Source organism: Phaseolus vulgaris, chromosome 5 (genome assembly GCF_000499845.2).
Source record: "Phaseolus vulgaris cultivar G19833 chromosome 5, P. vulgaris v2.0, whole genome shotgun sequence".
Classification (NCBI taxonomy): domain Eukaryota; kingdom Viridiplantae; phylum Streptophyta; class Magnoliopsida; order Fabales; family Fabaceae; genus Phaseolus; species Phaseolus vulgaris.
In genome coordinates, this window is record NC_023755.2 from 39,328,607 (window position 1) to 39,350,513 (window position 21,907).

General features: G+C 32.1%; 2 protein-coding genes across 3 annotated transcripts; one reads left to right on the forward strand and one right to left on the reverse strand.

Annotated features, from left to right (window-relative positions):
* Positions 1-227: 227 nt before the first annotated feature.
* On the forward strand, positions 228-12,444 carry LOC137835916 (MMS19 nucleotide excision repair protein homolog). 2 transcript variants are annotated; one of them, XM_068644672.1, is made up of 20 exons: positions 228-428; positions 507-569; positions 682-736; positions 1,113-1,210; positions 1,747-1,905; positions 2,231-2,290; positions 3,787-3,975; positions 4,570-4,623; positions 5,541-5,627; positions 5,746-6,460; positions 7,592-7,965; positions 8,151-8,224; positions 8,456-8,561; positions 8,704-9,575; positions 9,826-9,901; positions 10,035-10,146; positions 10,508-10,584; positions 11,742-11,822; positions 12,066-12,145; positions 12,245-12,444. In XM_068644672.1, exons 1-20 carry the CDS (start codon positions 354-356, stop codon positions 12,273-12,275), a joined length of 3,438 nt encoding a protein of 1,145 aa, XP_068500773.1. In that variant the 5' UTR covers positions 228-353; the 3' UTR covers positions 12,276-12,444. The 2 variants fall into 2 exon arrangements, with proteins under 2 accessions (XP_068500773.1, XP_068500774.1); XM_068644673.1 differs by having other exon boundaries at positions 303-428; positions 1,751-1,905.
* Positions 12,445-14,005: 1,561 nt separating this feature from the next.
* LOC137835917 (histidine-containing phosphotransfer protein 4) lies at positions 14,006-15,716 on the reverse strand. Its single transcript, XM_068644674.1, has 6 exons — positions 15,471-15,716; positions 15,200-15,330; positions 15,018-15,086; positions 14,541-14,612; positions 14,339-14,411; positions 14,006-14,254 (listed from the first exon to the last, which is right to left on the reverse strand). The coding sequence occupies exons 1-6, from the start codon at positions 15,528-15,530 to the stop codon at positions 14,207-14,209; spliced, it is 453 nt and encodes a 150-aa protein (XP_068500775.1). The 5' UTR covers positions 15,531-15,716; the 3' UTR covers positions 14,006-14,206.
* Positions 15,717-21,907: the final 6,191 nt, after the last annotated feature.

A 21,907-nucleotide genomic window follows, 5' to 3' on the forward strand; every position in this document is an offset into this window, starting at 1 on the left:
ACATTACTAATGGTTATAAATATTATTTATATGTTTATAAATACTTATTCATTAACACTTTTTAATAACAATATAATTGATGTTCACAAATATCTTTTATTATAAACCATTATCACATACATAAAATTTGTAAGGGTTTTGTTTTATATTGAAAAAAATACTTACTTACTAGACAAGATTGAAGAAAAACAAATTAAAAATAAAAATAAATAAAAAAGAGAAATGTGAAGTGACGTTACGCTGACCGAACAACAGAATAGTATCACTGCACTGCATAGTCAATCCTTCGTCTAAAACCCTACAATACACTACTGTCTTGCATTTCTGAATTCTAAAACCCTCAATTCTCTCCGATGGCCGAGTCCACTCAATTGACTCGCCACATTGAGTCCTATGTCGACGCTTCCTCTTCTTCTCCCTCTCTTCAGGTCCATTCGCCTCTCCCTTTTTCTATTTCATTCTCTCATATTTCAACAATCAAGCATAATTGCTTTTGCATGTTACAGGTTGCAAGCTTAAACGCTGTTGCATCTCTTGTTAAAACCGATGTCTTACCTCTAGAAGCACTGGTACACCTTTTACATGCATTTTTCTGTGTTTGAGCAACGAAATAAGAGTAGGATTTCATGCTTGTTTCTTTGTTTGTCTTGTTTTGTTCTTCTGTTCTGTTTCAAATTATAGGTTAAAGAGTTGGGAATGTATCTGACCACAACGGATGATGTTATTCGGGCAAGAGGTACATTTTTTACTTTGTTTTAGTTTATTTAAAGCTGACATGCAGGATTGGATATGTATTGCAATTTCTGTAAAAAACATGAACGAGCAAGTGAACCAAACGAAATGTGTGATGAATTAGATTTCATAAGGAAATATGTCTAGTACCATTACACAACCAAGGTTGATTGGAATAAATTCTCTACACCTTGATTATATGGTGCTGAAATCTTGTGCAAATTAACAGGCTGTGTGTCCTCTCGTGGCACACAGAAGTGTTCTATGCTCATGCATTTTTATGGATGGATCATGGATGTAATTTTTAATCATATATCTGTAAAGGACTTGTGGACTATCTTATTATTGGACATTTATTTATTGGAAAAAAACTTCTGTAGGAATTCTTCTTCTAGCAGAGGTGATCACTCGCACTGAATCAAAACCTCTTGACAGTGCAACTATACATAGCTTGGTTGGGTTCTTCAAGGAAAGACTGGTCAGTATAAATATTTCTTTTGCTACATGAGTTCTTTTTAAGTATATGGTTTTGAAAATTTCCTAAACTCTTGTTCTAATTTGCATATGTAATAGCTTTTTTTTATCCTCTGTTTATTCCTGCAATTCCTTTTCCATCCATATTTTATGACATGGGATTGCATTTATGGTCCTAATATTGATTGGATTGAGCTGATTTCATATTGGAGATCATAAGCTTTAAATTATTAAAAGTATTCCTTGCAGATAATATATGGAGACTCCATCTCTTTGTTTTCCTTACTGCTTTGAAAACAAAATCAATACTTGTGATGCATTACATCAAGCTTGATATCTTTCTCAGCTGCCTCAAGTTCTGGCTTTTGATATTTTAAGAGCCTTGTTTGAGCATTGCTATTGGACATTATTATTATTATTATTTTCATTTTTGACTTTACGGATTTGTTGTAATTATTGATTTATGATCTCTCTAACCATAAATATTTTTCTCATGATATTTTACAATAACATAAAAAATATAATATTATTTATGATCAGGCAGATTGGAGAGCAGTCCGAGGTGCACTTTTGGGTTGCTTGGCACTGATAAGGAGAAAAAGTGTTTTGGGTATTGTAACTAGTACTGATGCTAAAGCCATTGCTCAGTCTTTTTTCCAATACATGCAAGTTCAATCTCTAGGACAGTCTGACAGGAAGGTAAATTATTTTTCTGGGCAGAATGGCTATAAATTTATAGCTTCTGCTTTACAAAGAAGAATTATCCAAAATCAGCTAGGACATTAAATTTAATCTCGTGAAAGAGAATTCAGAAATAGACCTTTGTTATGTAAAATGTCAACTTGGAGTGATTACTCTTCGGCTTCAGCTTTTGTTTACAAATCAATTAATCTGATTCTGCTTATTGTTTTCTTTATGTTAAATATTTTTCTACGGAGTTCTTCTGCAATCTCCACATTTTTTACTGCATATAAGCTAAACTGCTAAGCATCTCACCTTTACTTTTCTTGCTTCAATACTGCAGCTATGTTTTGAACTGCTTGATTGCCTGCTAGAACACTACCCTGACGCGATTACTCCACTGGTAGTCCCAGCTTTCCTTAACTTCCATATGAGAATGAGCAAAACTAAATGAAATAACATTCCTGAATATTTATTTTTCCGCTTGATGGTATTTAATGTTATTTTTAAGCTTCAAATGTATGTTAAGGCTTCAGATATCTGTTTTACGTAACAACCATTTTTTCTCTCCCATCACTTACCCAAATATAACCAGTGAATTTCTCAGGTATAGCTTTAGCTAAAAACAGCATGATTGTGAAGCAAATATAAGGTGGACAAGTCTATACTGAACAGCAAGTTGATTAATGTTGTGGTGTCTCATATTTTATCTCGTGAACTCATAACCACACATCATATAAATTGTCTATGATTGGTAGAACATCTCATCTGTTATCATATAATATTAACTGTTTTTATGATTGAATACCAAGTCATACATTTAAAAGAATTCTTATGTGGAGTGTGCTTGGGTGAAAAAAAAAAGAATATTGACAAAAGCACTTTGTTCTCAAATGTGCCTACAGTATTTGAAGGCATAGTTGTCATTCCTGGGCAGTGGAGCAGAGCAGCCGACCCCAAAAGTAGGATAATGGTTAGGGGGATGACTGCTATTCCAATATTTTTTTTATATATTGAATAATTAATATGTAAGTATTTTTAAGCTGAGAAACAAAAGAAACCCAATTCATCAATCATCATTTATAGTAAAAGCTCACGGTACTTGAACATATACAGGGTATAAAGTCAAGAAAAACAAATGCAAGGTCTAAAATTTAAAAAGAATTACTGAATGCAAAAAGAATTTAAAAAATAGTAAAACCAAAAGCAACTAGGGAAATAAAATAACGGTGGGAATGGGCACTAGGGAAGAAAAAAAAAATAACATTGGTTTTAAACAACCAGAAAGCGAAAAACTAAAAAAGGAAAAGAAAAGAAAAAGAACTAAAATAAAAGATTAAAAAAATTAAAACCACACATGCACTCACTAATGAAGGTTGCCGGAGAGAGAGTGAGTTGTTGGACAAAGATGGTGTCCTGAGAAGGAGAGGAGAGGATATAGATACAATGTTTGCGAAGAGTGCAAATTGTTTCACATTGTTGCTGGTTTGTTTTGTTCACTGCCATGTAATATAAAAATTTAATTAAAAAGACCAAAAGTACCTACAATACTCTTCCAAAAGCCCATAAGGGAGGGTATTTTGCACTTTTTAACTGTTTCTAATCTGCACTAAACGAATTGCCTTAGGCTTTCCATTGCACTACACGACCCATGTGTGACACTCCAACCTGCACCATGCACTATAGGCCCGATATGAAAACAAACTGCAACCCAACAACTACGTTCTAATGGCCAATGTCATACATTTTATAAAACCAATATTGTAATTTATCTAAACCAGTTTTTACTCAATTATTTAAATTTTTTATCAATTAATTGGGCACTGATACATTTTTAGTATAAAGATGGGCATTTTTTTTTGTGATCTCTACTTCTCATTGTTCTTGACTCTCTTGTAGGGAGATGGCCTTATATACGGAATTTGTGAAGCCATAGATGCAGAAAAGGATCCAGAATGTTTAATGCTTGCTTTTCATATTGTTCAGTCTTGGGCACAATTATATCCCGAATCATCTGGTCTACTTGCAACCTATGCCAAAGATGTTTTTGATATTTTAGAACCTTACTTTCCCATTCACTTTACACATGTAAGCTTATTCTTTCATGTTATTTCTCTGTTGGACATCATTTGTTTGTTCATCATACTGATTACTAATTTTCTGTACATCACTTAAGCATGTGGGTTTGAGACGCCAAGAATTTGGTTTATATGAGTGTATCATATGTAGACCTGTTTCACACTTATTTGGCTATGCCATATTATATTGATGTTGGGAGATTGTGACAAGATAGACTATTTCTGTGTAAATATTCTTTTGGAAATGGACTGGGCTTAACTCATTCCCAAAAGTTAGCTCAATGGGGGAGAACTGCCCAGGTCTCATGATTATTCTGATCATATTCTTAGTCAATGTGAGATAACTTAGCTCACTCTATGTTCAGGCACTAACATTTAAAGCATAAAGCTTTTAGATTGTATCTATAGGTGGTCCAGCATTAAAACTGGAAAGGCTCTAATACAATGTTAGAAATTACAGTTGGATCAAATCTTGTTTTGAAAGGTTAGCTCAAGGGGGGAAGGTTTGAAACTTTTGCAAGGAGCTTTTTCTAATCAATGTGGAACGTATTAACATGTCCATTATTGCTTTGTAACTTCTCTGTAATCTTTGTTTCTTTCCCAGCCAACTAATGCAGATACTCCTGTGCAAAGAGATGACCTGTCAAGGTCTCTAATGGTATGTGGAACTTTCCTTCAGATTTGGCGCAGATTTACTTTTATTGGTTGTGTTTTCTTACAATTAGTCATTTAGTCTTTTGATGTGAACCTCTAGATTTTTGAAATTTGTTACTCCATATTTCATTTTCCCTCCCATTTTCTTTAATTCAAAATTAATTTTCTCTAAAAAGTCTCTGCTTTATACCAAGACTAGTAGAACATTTTTATTGTTTTCTTTTCTCGTTCTTTCTTTCTGAAGATAGATGGCAGATTTGCTAAAAAGACATCACAAGCCTCTCACATAACCATCAAAAGTTACAGGGCTTCTAGTTAAATGCTTATTTTATTTTACTCTATAGAGAAAAATATCCAAGTGAAGTTTCTATATCTAGGTTTTCCCTCAAGAGTTACATATTTAACTCTGAAATCGGGGAAGTTTCAAATATCAGTAACCACGAAATTCTCCTTACTTTAAATGTGCATTTATTAATGAATAATCATACGGCTGATAGTTAGTTTTTAAATAAGGCATATAACAACTTACACTTGTCAACTGTTTTTGGCATTTGGATTTGCATAATGCATTTTTTACTGGTGTTTTATATTAGACTATGGGTGTAGTATATTAGATTGCCATGCTTGGTAGAATAACTTGATCTCTTATTGTTGTCCTATTTAGGAATATCCTTTGTATTCCTGTTCTGTTTCCTTTACCTAATAAAATAAACACAATACAAAGTTGCTTGAATGCGATGCACACCCCACTATACACACATAAAGATGCAATTTGAGCTTATCGTTGTCTTGAAACGAAGGAGCATCCGTGTTATTTCTCAGATGCAAATGAAATCTGTTACAGTATTGTATATTTTGCATATAGATACTGGTGAATATATGTTATTTACAATATAAGCTAATTATTTTACTTTTCTGCAGTCTGCATTCTCTTCTACACCTCTCTTTGAGCCGTTTGTCATTCCTCTGCTTCTTGAGAAACTTTCTTCTTCACTGCATTCAGCAAAGGTTGGTATTAATAGATTACCATTCTATTTTTGGTGTTGAATATCAGTGTGATCACCTTTAACTTTTTTTTCAACTCATTCATATTTTTGTGTGTTTTTTTTTTTTTTTTTGCATTCAGATTGATTCCTTAAAGTATCTTAGAGTTTGTTCTTCCAAGTACGGGGCAGAGAGAATTGCAAAGTATGCTAATTCTATTTGGTCTTCAATAAAAGACATCCTGTCTACATATTTGGGGGAGCCAGATTTTTCTTTAAATATAGCACCTGCAGATGGTATTGGCTTCCCAGAGAACGAATTTGTGGTGGAAGCTCTGTCCCTCCTTCAGCAGCTTATTGTTCAAAATAGCAGTTTGTTAGTTTGTTTAATAGTTGATGATGAGGATGTCAACATTTTTTTCAACACCATTGCCTCTTATGAGATATATGATGCTATTCCTGTGCAAGAAAAGAAGAAACTGCACGCTATTGGTCGAATTCTATATATTGCTGCCAAGTCTACCGTTACTTCTTGCAATGCCGTCTTTGAAAGTCTTTTCTCCAAAATCATGGATAATTTAGGAGTTTCTGTTAGTAATATTGATAGCTCTGCAAATGGTGATATTTCCTCCTCTCAGAGAGTCAAGATCGGATTCCTTTATCTCTGCATTGAACTACTGGTAGGATTCAGGGAGTTAATTGTCGGGTCTAAAGAACCAGCATTGCAGTATGTTATTGAGCATGAGACGTGTTGTACTATGCTTCATAGTTTTTCATCTTCATTATTTAATGCCTTTGGATTGGTCTTGGCAGAAAGTGCTGACAGGTGCCCTCTTGATCCAGATACATACATTGGAGGTGTGTGCTCTTTTTATTTGAGTAAAACATATTTTTAAATGCTTTTTCGTTATTCTTCACCCTTCTAAAATTTGAAATCATTATTTTTAGTCTTACAAAGTTTCATCACTCTAAAATTTGAAATAATTGTTTTTAATCCCTAGTATTCATTTTAGAACAGATAAATTGTGTTTACTTCATGCCAAGAAATTTCGGAGCCATTCTGTTGACATGGCACTACGTACGTATTATAGGGTATCACCTGAGAGGACAAGAAATGCTTCTAATGGAGAAAATGAACCCCAAAACTATCCTATGTTTCTCCTAGCTGGGTAGAAGAGTAGATGAGTATGATAGAGGGAAGCAGAAGATACTTCCATGCATCATGAACTGTTGGTGTATTAATTATTTGGCCTTAATTACACTTGATTCATTTTATGTAGCTGTACTGTCCAATTGTTGCCTGTTCAAAGAATACATTGAGATAGGTCATCTGTCCTTTGGCTTGAGTGAAACCATAAGTAGTGTAACCACCCATAATCACTTGTTTAGTGTGAATTTCAATAGTTTCAATCTGAAGCAGTCCCATCGTTTGAAGTTTCTTGTACATTTATCATGGCCTCACAATATTAAGTATTACCTGTTTTCTATTCCACATAATCCAAAATTGGTATATATTGTTGGTAAAGTGCACTTAGAAAGAATAAGGTGTCAATGGTTTTATTTATATAATTATTTTGTTTCCTTGATTGTTCAGTTTATTTATACTTGCTATTATATATAGTTCTCTCTTCTTTGTAAACAATATATTTGATTCAATGGATATTTTTGCTTCTTTCTCCCTTAATATGGTATTGATCATGGTAGTTGAATCGAGATACAAGTAGTGTATCGGAGAGTTGATATTCTGAATCGTGAATCATTTCGTGTTGTGAATAGTAAGATTCACAAACATTAATTGTTTGCATTTTGTTAATTAGTTTAAATGATTTGTCACAATTCAGAACAAAATTCAGATAATTCAAGTTTGACATGCATGACAGAAATAAAAAGTTATATACTTTACAGGCATTTGCTATATTTTATTTTCTGGTGCACACTTAATATACTCACATTACTGATTTCTTTTTGGTTCTTGGCACTGATTTACAGTGAAGGGTTTGCAGATACTTGCTATGTTTCATTCAGATGTTTTTTCAATGCAAAAATCAATATTTGAGAATATTTTGAAGAAATTTATGTCCATTATCATTGAAGATTTCAACAAAAAAATATTATGGGAAGCAGCTTTGAAAGCATTGTGTCATGTTGGCTCATTTGTTCAAGAGTTTCACGAGTCCGAAAAAGCCATGAGCTATGGGAGTTTAGTCGTTGAAAAAATTGTGGAATTTCTGTTTCTTGATGATATTATTGTGCCCTTTTCACTCAAAGTGGAAGCATTATCCAATATAGGCATGACTGGAATGAAAAATATGCTAACAAGTCTTCAAGGGATGAGAAAAGCGGTATTTGCCAATCTATCAAAGGTTTGTGTGGCACATCTAACTCTTAATACTCTATATTCTTCTTTCATAGAATTTCACTTTTAGAATGTCCTCAAGTTCATTGTCATTGGGTATTAGAACAGTTGTACTTACCTTTTACCCTTGTAATATTTTTGTGGTTTTACTTTCTTGGATGTAATGTAATTTTCTGACATTTTTTCAACTAGGTCCATACAGATTTAAGGTCTTCAGAAATTGCGGTTCAGCTTTTGGAGTGCTATTCTTGCAAATTGCTCCCATGGTAAGCTCTTCAGGACATCTATTCACTTTGCTGTGACTATTTGAATTGTGTTCATAAAGATATGAAAATACCTTATATATTGTATTAGAAATAAGGAAGGACAGCCTAATAATAGCTATTTCGACTTATCAATTGTTTCCAACATAAGCTATTCTCTATTCCGGGAGCAGGGAGAATTTACACCGGACTAAAATTCCTATTAATCTGATGCTTTTAATTGAATGTGGGCAGGACCCATGAAAATGGAGGTTCAGAGGACTTTGCATTGCAATTTGCTGTGGACATTTGGAGTCAAGCAGGAAATTGCATGGTTTCCAGTACCTCATTTGAGGAAAAGGTTTATATAGCTGTGGCTCACATTTATCTTTTAACCATTTTATGATTGTAGTTAAAATCATGTACTTTCTGTTATATACATGCAACTAAATAAACTATCCAAAAAGTAGTAATGTTGATTTTTTTTCCATTTTGTATTTCAGGGTCTTCTTTATGCATTAATGAAAGCCATGAAACTTTCTGTTGGGATATGTTCTGTGGAGAGCCAAAATCTTATAATTCAAAAAGCTTACAGTATACTATCATCACGCACTAACTTTCAGCTTAAAGAATTGGAAAGGTTACCACTATCTCCTGGAAAATACAACATTTCCCTTACAGATGAATGGATAATCTCATTATTTGCATCAGTGGTTATTGCAGTTTGCCCCAAAACACTCATTCCAAACATAAGAGTACTTGTGAATCTATTTATAGTAACACTCCTGAGGGGTATTGTTCCAGTTGCACAGGCATTGGGTTCCTTACTTAACAAATTAGTTTCAACATCCAACAGTGCAGAGAACTCCAGTGATATTACCTTGGAAGAAGCTCTGGATGCTATATTCAATACAAAGATATGGTTTTCTAGTATTGATATATTGCAGAGATGTAATGGAACAAGTAATGGGAAAGAAATAGTTCTTACTGATATATGCCTGGGCTTTGCAAATGATAAATTGCTTCAAATCAATGCCATTTGTGGGCTCTCGTGGATAGGAAAAGGTTTACTTCTACGTGGTCATGAAGGGATTAAGGACATCACTATGACTTTTATTGAATGCTTAATACCTGGCACAAAGAGTTCCTTGCCTTTCTTCAAAGATTCACTCGGAAATACTGAAGAGCAAATTCAGGATCCTTTAGTCATGAAATCTGCTGCTGATGCTTTTCATGTTCTAATGAGTGATTCTGAAGTTTGTTTAAACAAAAAATTTCATGCCACAATACGGCCTCTGTATAAGCAGCGATTTTTCTCTTCTATGATGCCTATCTTTCTGCAGTTGATTACAAAAGCTTACTCCTCATTGTCGAGGTAGATGTATTCTTCTCTCAAAAATGCAAACACTCAATGAAAACTGTTTTTCCTCCCAGTGACAATTGCTAGCAGCTTGTTTTTATTTTTTTTATGCCTTATTGACTACAATTTTGTCCAAGGACCCCATATACATAAAATAAATGCAGCACTGCAAAATTTCCAATGAGATGTTTTGACCGAGAATTTTGCATTGTGCCATTTTCCTTCCCTCTACAAATACCTTAACTGTTGCTTCTTGTAATCTCAGATCATTTTTATATCGAGCTTTGGCACATATCATCTCTGATACTCCAATGGTTGCTGTACTGAATGATGCTAAAAAGGTTAGTTTGAGGATTTTTAACTCGCTACATATGTCAGATCCAATTGTTCTATTTTTCTGTCAAAACCTTGTGAGCATTTTCTTGATCAAACTACTTTTACTGCATACACTAAGTTCACTGGCAAATTTTGCAGCTTATACCAGTTCTACTGGATTGTTTCTCCATGTTGACAGAAGATATCCAAGACAAAGATATGTTGTATGGTCTGTTGCTAGTCTTATCTTGTATATTGACTGAGAAAAATGGTAATTATCACGCTTATTGGAATTTTCTTAATGTTGTTTCATCTGAATGTTTAGGGTTAAGATATAGGTGTATGGTTTGGTCTAAATTTGAGGTAATCTATCATACTGTGTTTCAATTTATGTTCCTTTCTGGTTTCTTTTTATGATTCCTTTGTGGAAAGAAATTGGTCCATTATAAGGATTGATTGTGAGTTAATATTTTAACAATGACCGTTACCATTGGTCACAAAGAAAACATTGCCATGCAGCTCCATGCTATTCATTAGTGTTGGGGATGAAGGCAGTGATCATAATGCAATTTTTGGCAAGTATGAATGACCTGTAAATATGCTGTCTTATGTAAATATGTTCATGCGCACAGGACAAGAAGCTGTCACCGAGAATGCGCACATTATCATCAATTGTCTGATTAAGCTTGTGGACTACCCTCATAAGATGGTATGAGGATTTCTCTGTACGAGTTATTTATTGCTGCAATTTGATGACTCAATTTGTCCTATAAAGTAACTTTGTTGCATGTTAGACTCGCCAGATTTATTTTTGGGGACTGCACTCGCACCCTCCTTTTTGCTCTTCATACTGCCTGCTAGTTATTTTGTATTTTCGTTGACAAAAATGTCCTTTGGGAAATTAGTTTCTTTCCACTGCGTATTGTATGTAAAATGGATGTCATAATGGTGAAGAGTAAAAAGGGGGAGCTATTTCAAATATCAGCCCCACTTTTGTTTAGTTTTTCTATACTGGTGGTATAAGAGGTGGAGGATTAAGGATGACAAGTTATGGATCCGTTGTCCATTTAGCTTACTGTTCCGCTAGCTAGCACCTAAACTACAGGGACAAGTCAGTTTAAATGGGACTGTTTCTTCCTGCTACTCCACATGTTCTTCTTTCACTCCATACAAAACATGAAAATACCTTTTTATCCTTCTTGTGCCGTCCTCATATTCCGGATTACATAATCCGGAAGTTAATCTTGGATTCAGAAATAGCTTACGGATTATATAATCCAGAATATATTTTAAAAAAATGGCATTCCGGATTATATAATCCAAAAGTCTGGATTTGAGAAAGGCTTCTGGATTTACATAATCCGGAAGCTAATCTCATTAGAAAAGATTTCCAAATTATGTAATCTGAAAACTAATCATGCCTCTAAAAAAAGATTTTCAGATTATGTAATCCGAAAGCTAATTACGAATTTGGAAAAAGACTTCCAGATTACTTAATCTGGAATACTATTAACATTTTTGGAAATACCAAAATTTATGACGGTGAGAGAAGAACATGGAGGTGCAAGAAGAAACAGTCTTAAATGGTGCAGATATGTTTGCAGTTTTGGGCTTCATTAAGGCCTGCAGGAGGGCCCTGAACTCTTGCCCCTATTTATTTTTTGGGTTTTGCTCCCATCCGAAGACTAGGTGCATCAGTAAAGGTTAATTACTGGTACTCATGTATTATTCTGCAAAGATTATACTCAATAATGCTGGCGAGACCCTTTAGACCGCTTTCATCACTTTGTTTCCATCTATTTGTCTTAGACCTATCAAAGTCCATAATAATGGCAATTGTTGATTTCTCCTCACTTCCTTGTGCAGCTTGTTCGAGAGACAGCTATTCAATGTCTTGTTGCCTTGTCTGAGCTGCCCCATTCCCGAATCTATCCTATGAGGACACAGGTTTGTCATGCTTTCAGCTTTGAACTTTTGACAAATATTCTTATTGATCTTCCTATCATGACTTGAATAGAATCCTCTTATACTTTGTTCACATTCCAAGCCGTGTTTCAATGTTTGAATCAACTTGTTCGTAGTTATTGTGCGTGCCTCAGTGCCTGCGTGGTCTTGATCTCTTTTTTATATAACCTGGCTGTTAAATCTCTTTTCTTTGTTGTTTAACCTATTTCATATTAATTACGTTAGGTTCTACAAGCAATATCAAAGTGTCTTGATGATACAAGGAGAGTTGTTCGCTATGAAGCTGTCAAATGTCGGCAAACATGGTGGGTACTTAACTTTTTTAGAAATATGTAGAATTTTATACTGTCCATAAACTGTTATACTTGCTTATTTTGACTTATCCTCCTTCGACATTTTGATAGGGCGTCAATGTCATCTAGGGGTCTTTTCTGAAGTTCAAAACCAACTTCCCAAGCTACTTGAAATGCTTTTGAACTTTGTATTCTAATTTATAGAGATTCTTTCACCAATCAGAAATGAACGAAGGACCTTGTATATAAGAGCAGTTACAAGTTTTTCTCCTAAAAATTGATCGTGTTGGGCGCGAGCATTGAAAATAGAACCGATTTAACCCATAAAATACTCGCATGGGGCAAATTTTTTCCTGCACCCTACTTCTGAAAATACTATAATTCTAAAATCATCCGTCTTTGTTTTATAATTCCAAAATATAAAATCTGGAGACTTCTATGTACAATTCAAAAAATGTTATTTTTTCTAAATACACTCCAACACAATCTGGAAAATACTTCTGAATTTTGAAAATATATTTTAGATCTTACGGTCTAAAATATTTTGAAATGTATAATCTAAAGTTTTTTAGATTATCCAATTTGGATTAGAACCATAGAAGGTGCCGAAGTGCATTTGAATACAGAAACGAAGCTAGAGAAGTGGATAGGGGAGCGACTCTACAGAGGTAGTGCACCTAAGAAGATGAAGAGAAGAAGCTTAAGAAAATGAAGAGAGGAAGTTGCAGGGCTTATTTATTTTTTTCATTAGAGTAAAATAATATTTTCTGTTCTCTACCCCATGGGGGTGCAGGATGAAATCACGAGTGTAGGAAGAATTTGCCCTCACTTACTAGGCTATTGAAAATCTTAATATGTCTTAAATAGGTTAACTTATATTAGTTCACAAATTTATAAGTATTTGATTGATTAATTAATATTTTTAATTAGATAATACGTAGCTAACTCTTCAAAAGATTAAAAAAAATAAGAAATATACTCGCACACACCACATTAAAAATTAAATTTGAATTACACATTTATATACATACATAACTAACTTGTCTAAAGATGAAAAATAATAATAAATGTACACATGCATAATTTGTATCAGCACAGCTAATACATATGTAAATAGGCACATACCTTTATTAGTGACATATGTTCATAACTTAATCTCTAACGTGTTCTATAAAAAATCTGTATTGCGATAAGGTAACATAACATAATATCTATATGGTTAAAATTTCAGCTTTCTTTTGTACATTATATGAACATGTTTAGTCTAAGCTGTAAAGGGACACTGTTTAACTAAAGAAATATTCAAAACAAAACAAAAAACAAGTTTGGTATATTTTGTATGTGATCAAGACAGTTTTGTAAAAATCAAAAAACATTTCAGTACTTTTTAGGAACTAAAATAACGGTTAATGAAAATTAACCATATTATAGAGTTTATTTATATAGTTAAAGAAAAAAAATAACTCAAAAAATATCTATTATGTTACCCTTTTGCATGACATGAAGGAATGACGAACTTAGTTCCACTTGCACCTTACCTATATATGTCTTCTACCCAAAAAGACAAATATAGTATAAAAAGTTCCACGAGGTTGCCAACAAACATTTAGTTTTAGGGTTTGATATAATATAAAATAATGAATGATAGAGATCTTACTTTTCCTTAACTAAAATAACCATTATGGACAAATTTTAAATCTTATTTCATTTATATGTTCTAGTTCTCACCAACTGTGAACGGATAAATCACATGTTTAAGTGTCTCACCTTACCAATCACCTTAATTTTAATGGAGGAACATGCATGTCTGTGTTTTAGGTACTGTTTTGTCTGTCTCATAGGTGTCTTTGCTTTCCCCAGGGTTATGGAACATTAACATATAAACTTTCAAGTTTAATTTAATCTTTAGAGAAAGATTCCTTTCCTTAACATTTGGAAACAAAACCCATATTTGGAAACATATGCATAGTACCCAAAACGGGTGATTTTGCCTTTCCTAAATGTGGTGAATATGCAGTTTTCTTAATTACAAAATTCACCAATTACATTCACATCTCTCTAATTGTAAACCCTTTACTTGGGTCGAAATGCTGTCTCCTGGGGCCCAGCTTGCCTAGCCAGCTGCACAAACAAAAAGGAGCATTCAATTCAGTCTGCCACATTCCCAAACTCAACAAATATGAACACAAATTCCCACTCACTCACCTGAAAATATGTTTCAAGTTTCTTTCTCAGTGTTGCATATTCTTTCTTCATTTGTTGGAAGCTCCTCCTGCATCTGCATGTTCATACACAACAACACAAGTATCACTGTCTGGAATTTTATTTTTCCAAATTCTACACACAGTGAAGGGCATAAAAATGTGTCATTTCTGGTGAATGAAGATAAAGAGAAAACTGGATTTACCCTTCTCCATTTCTTGTCCTGCAATATTCTCTAAACAGAGTGCATTCTGCTTTCACCTTTTTAGCTCCGATGCTGGAATGCAACATATAGCAAAACAAAACTCATCAAAACATTGTATCATATCATATAAAGCCAATACAGTAGAGTGCTACGTGCCTTCTCTATGATAATTGTTAGAATCTCACGTCCAAATGAAATATTTCATTGTATATTGTATATATAACTGAGTACAAACCTTATAAAATAAGTCAATTTTATAAGATTGAATTAGGCTTAAAATTTATTTTTTAATATGATATCAGAGTCATTTTCGATTTTATCCTAATAAGTGTTGGTAATATTTTATTGTATATAAGTGGATACAAACCTCATCTTATAAGTTGATTTTATGGAGTTGAGTTACACTTAAAAATTCCACTTCTTAATAATAATTAACCAAACCCAACTCATTTTCATTATTTTATTTGGTTTGTTTACCTTGAGCTGCTTCCTTTAAACTGGTGCATAATTGTGTCCAGCTTGTTGAAATCAAGAGGGTTCCTTTCCCTGTCATGAAGGACACCAAAAATATTTTGGTAATATAAAACAGAAGCAGAGAACATGCATAAATAAACAAAATCTCAAGGACTCAGTGTGATGAAGTTGGTTAAGTAAATTACAGTGTGTGGTCCAAGTTTGAGATAAGCCTGGAGGAATCACGGTAGTAAAGAGTGACAATTTCCTCAACGAAGTTAGGATTAGCATCATCCTGCAATTCTTCCAGTTGGATAAACTGTTCATCCAAATATCCCTGCAATTAATGGCTGCTCATTCAACTATTTCAAACCAATGCTTTCTTTGTAACTAACAAGGTGAAAACCAGCACAGAATAACATATATATTTGGTTAAGAGTGGCAAACATGGATACAAATGCATACATAGATTCATACCTGATCAAAGAGGGAGTGTTTGATAGCAGCTACCTGCCTCCTGGAATGGATTTTGTCCATAATCAGAAAATGTGAGAGGAAAAGCAGAAAAGGGAAGTTTTTGTATTGTAGTTAAAAGTGCAAAGGAAATGGTGTGGTGTGGTGTTGTATGGTGTGGAGGGGTTTATATAGCACCTCAACTCAACACTGACACAGACACAAATGTCCTCTGTGGTTAATTTGAATCCACTTTGGTTACAAAACAAAAACATGTAATGTAATGTATTGTGAGATCTTATATAAGGATATTTCGTAGTAGTATTTCGTACAAACTTTAAATTTATAAATAGATTTTATAGGTTTCTTAATTATAACTTTACTATTTTTTATTATAATATTTTATAATTAAGATTAACAATATTTTTTAATAATTGGTTTTGAGTCAACAATACATAATTATTTTTTCTATAAAATTTTCTTATGAGGTATCATTAAGAAACTTGACATCTCAGATCTCAAGTAACAACAATTATCTGTCACCACATGAAAAAAAAATATTATTAAAAAAAAAGAAATGAAATACAAGAAAATATGGAGAGATTAGACCAAAACTCATATATTAACAAAAACGATAGATAGGTAATTTATACTTATTAATAAAGAACTCTAAGAAAATACTAGAAGAAAACATATTATATCAATGAAAATACTCTTTATGAATAAAGTCTAAGTTAGCAAATTTATCAGCACATACATTTTCTTTACAAAAAATGTGAGAAATCCTAAACCTCAATTACTCACATTAGTTAAGACAAGTATTTCACTTATTACAAAGCATCCAGAGAACATTAGTATTAGCCATAAATGCAGCACAAACCAAAACACAGAATCACATTCTAACCAACAATACATATAATTTGTAAATGGATAAAATAATGAGTTTAATAGCCATGTATTATATGTATTATGTATATAAAACTTTTGATTGATTAGTTAATTAAAAATCATGAGTTTTAATATAATTATTTATAGCAATTTATAATTTTATTATATAGGGTTGCTTTTAATTAAATAATACTGTATAACTGTTTTACCTTCTGATACAATCTACATGGAACACTGATAATTAAGAGAGTTTTATCTGCTAGTATTTTTTTGGAAGATATGTAAACAAAAACTTATAGAAAAACTCAAGGATTTAACATACGAAGACAAATATTAACTTATTTGTTGAGAGTTTGATGATGATTCGATATTGATAATGAAAAACTGTTTTATATTGTCATCGGAGAAACCTATCAAATTTTTATTTATTTATTTTAATAAGTTTTATTATTAAACTTCAGTCATAAGAAATTATAAAGTAAGTGACTAATTATGTTATTTAATAAAAGATATCCTAAATATTCCACCAAATTACTTAAAAATAATTTAACAGAAAGCAGGTTTAATAGTTTAATCAGCAGCATTAACAACAGATATAGTACTTGTACGGAACACTGCATTGCATCATTTGGGATTTGTTTATACATAATAGAACATACCCAATATTAAATTCACAAGATACCACTGTTCCAATAGTTTATTAATTTATTTAACCAAACACAAATCATTAAGCATTTCAGATGCAAAAATAATAATGCATCAATATTTTAAGTTGGTGCACACATAGATTAAATTATCTATAACTTATTCAAAATAACTGCTAAATTGCATTTTTTTATTGTTTGTGTGAAACTAAATAATTATGTAGCTAAAATAATTCCTATCTTTATATACTTTATAAAATACGTTGCATTTTAATGTATATCATTGAAGTATGCAATTATTTAAAATTAATATAGGATTTTGTAAATTCCATTTACATAAATAAGTGTTTTTAATTCAATGATAAATTTTGATATCAAATTATCTAATAAGAAGATATTAGATGGTGTAAATTGGATTAACTTACAACAATTATATACATGGGGATGGTAAGATTATAAATTATTTGGTGCTCATCTACTTCCTTTAATTAATATATATATATATATATATTAATTTTGATAATTGAAATATGATTTATGATCCATATATTTTTACAATTCTCACTTTTTAAAATAAATAAAAAATTCTTATTTTATATGTTTTCACATCTACATTTAGGAATACTCTAGATGAATACTTGGTTATTGTAAGAAATAGAGTTGTTTATTGTAAATCACAAGTTAAAAATTAGATTTAGAAAAATCTTAAAACAAGAAATTTTATATAGATTAACTTATACATATATATAGGTTAATTTTAGTTTACATTGAATTGTTTTTTTTTTTTTCTCTAATGGTACAATCTTAGTTTTTCAATTGAGTTTTTTATATGTATATATATGACGGTTGTGTGAGTTTTATTCCATTTATTTTAACAACCACACATAAGTGGTAAGATATGAATATATGTTAAACTTGATAAATATGATAGTGAATGATGTGAAGCACCCAAATGCAAATTGTTGGAGAATGTGATAAAGAAAGGTTATGGAAGAAGATGATGAAGATGAAGATGCATTCACATATTCCTTTCTATGCTCTACGGATGCAAAAAACAAAACAACAAATTCTTTCCCTTTATAATACCAGACACACACACACAATAAATAAATAAATATATATATATATATAAATAAATAAATTAGCATATGTCCTTCTCAACTCAACTTAACAATATTATTGGGCATCGTATGAGAGACACAGAATTTATCCTCAAAAGGGATACCAAAAGATTGCTTTTGGCCATAAAGCATATAAAATTGCACCATCTTAAAATTTACAATACAAAATCTTTTCTTTCATCTTCATTACATAGCATTATATATACATTTTAAGGAGTACGATATATGGCAAGCATGAAGAACTTACTAGCTAGCAAGAAAAGATGGAGAATGTTGTTGATTCGCATTTCATGAAAAGACATTTTCTAATATTTAACTTCAAAATTTATTCCATATTTATATTATTATAAGGTGTTGTCTAACTTAATTTTATAAAATAAATTTATAAAGTGTAATTTGTATCAGTTATATACTTTGAGATGTCTTTATCTTTAGAATCTACAACAAACTTCCCACACATCGAGATTGTCAATTCGTACGTGATACTATATATTTAAACCTAACAAACTCTTATTAGGATGATGATATATGAGTCTGATATCATATTAATAAGTTAACTTTAATGTTAATTCAACCTTCCCAGACTTGTTTAGAAGATAAAGATTACAGCCACTTATATGGGATCTTCACTAAATATAGAATTTTCTATACTTAATTTATTTAATTTTATTAAGTTGTAAAACTTGATTGGTTCACAATTTAATTATAACTGAATTAATAAATTATGATCTTACTTTTAAAAGTTTTTTCTTTTTTTCTTGTGATACTTGGATTAATCTCCTTTAAGATGCCTTAAAAAAGTTTTTCAATCATCTCAAACTTTTCTCCTTTCATTTTTAATTCCTTTTATCAAGCCACCTTCAGAATATATCAGTTTCATCTTTATTTTAAATTATTTTTAAATAAATTATTAACAATTGTTTTCTTAACACAATACATCTTATATAACACAAATTCCAAATAGAATTTATATATTAAAAAAGTTATTACAGGTTCTAATAAATATGATTTATAAATTCAAACAAATTCATTCAAAAATATAAAATTTTCTTTGTACGTCTTATAATTATTTAATGATATATGGAAGATCATATCCACATGCAAATCTAACGATTCCGTATTTTAATTAAATATATCATAGTTTACGTATTCTCACAGTGTGTGTTTTTAAAGAACATTTTATTTTTCTAATTCGTCATAGAATCATTACGATTTTGTATTATCGTTTTCCAAATTCTCACACGATATTTGGAATGAAAGCAAAAAAGAATATCGCAGAAAATTAGGAGTTGTTATGACGTGATAAAATATTGAAACCAAAACCAAACCTCTTTAACTTTTCACTGTTTCTTCAGGAGAAGGACTCTGTCAAATTCTCTATCCATTCATTCACCTGGAATGAAACTCTAATGCAACGATTCACAGTGAAATCAATCTTAAATTTCCCCACTTTTTTGTACTCTTGGTTTAAATAGACTAGCTTCATCTTCTCACTTATCCATGTAATTTGTAAGTGTTTCCTTTGTTTGGAGGTTCTAATCTAGACCATAGAAAAAGGATAAATATTGGTGGAGTTAGTTTTAAGTTTCCAAATTCAATCTGTCTTTTTTTTTATTAGCAAAGAATAAATAAAATAAAATAAAACACTTCAGAGATGTTCCAATCCTTACACAGACTCTCCTAACCCTTATACAAAATCAACTTGCTCAACACCTGAGCATACAAATTATAGGCTCTACAAACCTCCAAACTAAACCTCAATTGAAAGAAATGACAAATCACACTAAAAGAAAAACCCTACTACCCTATCAGGTTCTTACAACTAGTCTTTAATATAAACAATACACACAAAATAAATCCTACTACAATCAAAAGTCTACAAACACAGTTACAAATCAAAATACAAATGCAAAACAATACATTGAATCTATCTTAATCTGATAATAAACACCACTTGAACTACTCCAATTGCTCTCTTCTTTAATAGTTAGCATTCTTTTTTACAAGTAGAATTAATAAGAAAAACTTGTATTCTGCAACATAACAGAGGTTCACGTCAGATTTCACTGTGACGAGATATGGAGAGCAGAGAATACCAAAGAAGGGAATCACCGTAACCAAAAGTGGGGGAAATTAACAAGTTAAGAATTTGGCATTGCATCTCAGTGGTCCTCGTCATTTCCTTTTCTGCAATTTCAGCAAAGCAAAATGTTTAAATGGAAGAGAAGTGTTGCAGAAGAGATTCTCTTTCCATTCTCTCTTTATTCCCAATTCCTGTCACAGTGCAGTGAAAGGACAAGGGCGATTTGATCTATAGTATAACTCCCTCAGAAAAAAATACACGGACAATTTCTGTCATTTCTTGATATTATAGACGATACTCTTGTCTTTTAAATATTTTTAATAATCCCCTAAGGCCTTGTAGAATGTAGGGTGTAATGTGTTTTTTAGGTGACAGAACTTAGCATAACATATTTCATAGAATTAAAAAGAGTTTCTATAAAGGTTAAAAGGACAGAAGCATGTATGCAATCTCAAAAAATCACAAAGAATATGAGTGTAATTTACTCCTCCTTTTGTATTGTATTGTATGTATGTGGTCACATCTGCTCCTTTGTAAAGGGCCAAAAAGTCGAATGTTTTAGGTGGGTGGAAAAAGGATTGGAATCTGGTGTCTCTATCATTTTTCTAGGCCAGCAGATTGTGTTTATTTTATTTTTCCTTCTCTTATCACTATCTCCTATGTTGATAAGAATCCCACCATGGACTATCATCAACCTCTGCATGTGAAACTGATAACCTAATGGATCCATATAGATATTGCATCAGCAAAACTATTAGTCACGTATAAGCCCTCTCAGGTTATGTACATTTCTACCAACGCCCATGCAGAACCATATTCATTCTCACCAACATAACCAAAAGAAATAAGAACAGACGAATTTACAGCATGACAACAACACATGATGATGACTTCAAAACTAGTATTGAATTAACCTTTATATGTTTTAAACTATAAATTACTTCAGAGACAGTAAAGTAGACAAGGTAATGGTCCCAAAACAAAATAACCTTTAACTAGTAAACATAACACAATGTTAGAATCTTAACATGTTTCAGTGCTGCTTTCATGATCATTTTCATACCACTAGAAAGCATTGCCTGCATCTCCTAAAGCGAGGAAGATCCAATTACATTGAAAGGGACGTGATTGGAGCACAACACAATGTCTCAGATGGATTGCATGTCAAAGAATTAGCTGCTACACTCACAGCACCTGAAAAAGCATAGCAGTTGTTTCCTTTCTTTTTCTCATCAAGAGATGTGCGCTAGCTGACACGAATAATCAAGCCTGTGAGAATTGATGCAATCTTCGAGAGGTTTACTGATGTTGCTATCTCACTTCTCAGTGGCTTTAGGGGGTTATTCTTGTTCTGCAAAAGCATCAATTCTACTAATCATCTACAGAATCCACTGTGTGGACGACACTATTGAAAGCAACAAGCATGGCCACTAAAGGCAACTTTTCCTGTCCGCCAAAATTTTATCCAAATGCACGAGACAAGATCCTTGTAGCAAACATGGAAAAGGAGCAAATAATGATGATTGAACCACCAGTAAAGAAATGGCAAAATCAAGAAAAGCATTGATTGGCCTTATGAATATGAACCTTTCTATAAAGGATATGATATATACCACATAATGCTCCTCTAGTCTGCTGTCAAGAGAAAATGCATGCAATTTGTTTGCATTTTTAAAAGATACGAGATAGTTCCACACAATATGTTCTTACATTGTACACATATAC